At 42.4% G+C, this 1,602-nt stretch overlaps 1 protein-coding gene across 1 annotated transcript in view; it reads left to right on the top strand.

The window, feature by feature from the left end:
• Positions 1 to 1,364, top strand: part of LOC104981941 (X-linked retinitis pigmentosa GTPase regulator-like) — a gene marked incomplete at its 3' end in the record, with an annotated part of 10,009 nt that extends 8,645 nt beyond the window's left edge. Inside the window, exon 4 of the mRNA XM_010831214.1 lies at positions 132 to 1,364. Within this exon, the coding sequence (XP_010829516.1) occupies positions 132 to 1,364 (1,233 nt within the window). The remainder of the gene's footprint in view (positions 1 to 131) is intronic.
• Positions 1,365 to 1,602: the final 238 nt, after the last annotated feature.

Here is a 1,602-nt window from a genome sequence, read left to right as displayed (position 1 = left end):
TGTTTGATAAAATTGGGCATTTTAATTCTCCAAGTGAAATTTATGATAATGGAAAATCTTGGTATTTTGTAATAAATAAGTTAACTTTATCAACTAATAGTAGTATGACGATTACTTCAAAAAATTTACAGAAACAAGAAATAATTGAGAAACCGAAGCAGCATACAACTTATACTGAAAGTGATGATAGTAATGAATATGAAAATGAAGAGATATCCCCAAAAGTGACAGAAGGGAGAGTATATAAACAACTTTTGGCACAAGGAATGTATGCGATGCCAGTGGCTATATCTATGGAAACATTTTCAGATGAGGACGTAGGTGATGACTCAGACCAGCAAAGTCCTCAGACCAGCACCAGTGCAGAGGGTTTGCAAAAAGGGACCTTTAGACATGAAAATAAGCATGATGTCTATCCACTTAATACTGAGGAAATAGAAAAGGAAAGTGATGAAGGACAAAGTCAGAAGGATTCAGAAGCAAATGAAATAGTCTCTGAAATGGAAAGTGATCTGGTGAAAATGACAGATCTGAAGGATATAAGAAAAACTGAAGAGAATAGAAAAAATACTGATACATTTTTTGATGACTTACCAAATAGATACATGAATATTGAGGATGAAGAAGATAAAGATTTTGTTAAGGAAAGTAAAGGGGACAAGCAAGATATGATCTTTGACAGTGAACAAGCATCTATAGAGGAGGAAAACAGTTATTTGGAAGGTGAAAGTGAAAGTCAGCAAAGTATAGCTGATGGTTTCCAGCAGTCTGAGTCAATAGAATTTAACAGTGTCGAGAAAGATGATGATGAAGTGGAAACTAATCAAAATTTGTGGTATAGCAGAACATTTATTAGACAAAGACATGAAGAGGCCAAACACAGGCTATCCAGAATCATGGCAAAATATGAGTTTAAGTGTGATCGCTTATCAAGGATCCCAGAGGAACAGGAAGAAGATTCAGAAGGAAGTGGAGTAGAGGAGCAAGAGATAGAGGCAAATGAGGAGGAGTGTGGAGAAAAAGAGAAAGAGGAAACAGAGCTCCTGTCAGATGACCTTACAGACAGAGCTGAGGTGAGTGAAGGCAAGGGAAAGCTAGGGGGAGAGGCAGAACACGTGCCTGAAGGTGGAGGTGAGGGAATCAGGAAGGAAGGTAATTCAGGAGTGGAACAGAGAAGTAGAACAGGAAGTGAGGAAGGAGAAGAGGGGGAAGACATGGGAGAGGGAGTAATAGAGAGCCTGGGTAAGGGAGAGAAAGACCTGGAGGAGGAGGAACAACAGCAAAAGGAGAGGGAACAGGGCCACCAAGAGGAAAGAAGCACAGGGAGGAAAGAAGCAGGAGAGAGGGAGCAAGGAGGTGGGGAGGGAGAGGAGGAGGCAGATGAGGAAGAAGGGGAAGAAGAGAAAGACAAGGAGAAAGAAGAAGGGAAAGAGAAAGAAGAGGAGGAAGAGCAGGAGGGGAGGGGAGGAGTTAGAAGAGGGGAGATGGCAGGATGGAGAGGAAGGAGAGGGGAAAGAGATGAAGAGGGCAGGAAGGAGGGAGAGAGGAGGAAGGAGAGTAGGGAGGGCAGGAGGGAGAGGAGGAAGGAGAGGGAGAGGAGGC

This window comes from Bison bison, unplaced genomic scaffold (genome assembly GCF_000754665.1).
Source record: "Bison bison bison isolate TAMUID 2011002044 unplaced genomic scaffold, Bison_UMD1.0 scf7180017859561, whole genome shotgun sequence".
NCBI classification, from domain to species: Eukaryota; Metazoa; Chordata; class Mammalia; order Artiodactyla; family Bovidae; genus Bison; species Bison bison.
Note: the sequence above shows the minus strand (reverse complement) of the source record. Positions and strands in the feature narration are given on the sequence as shown.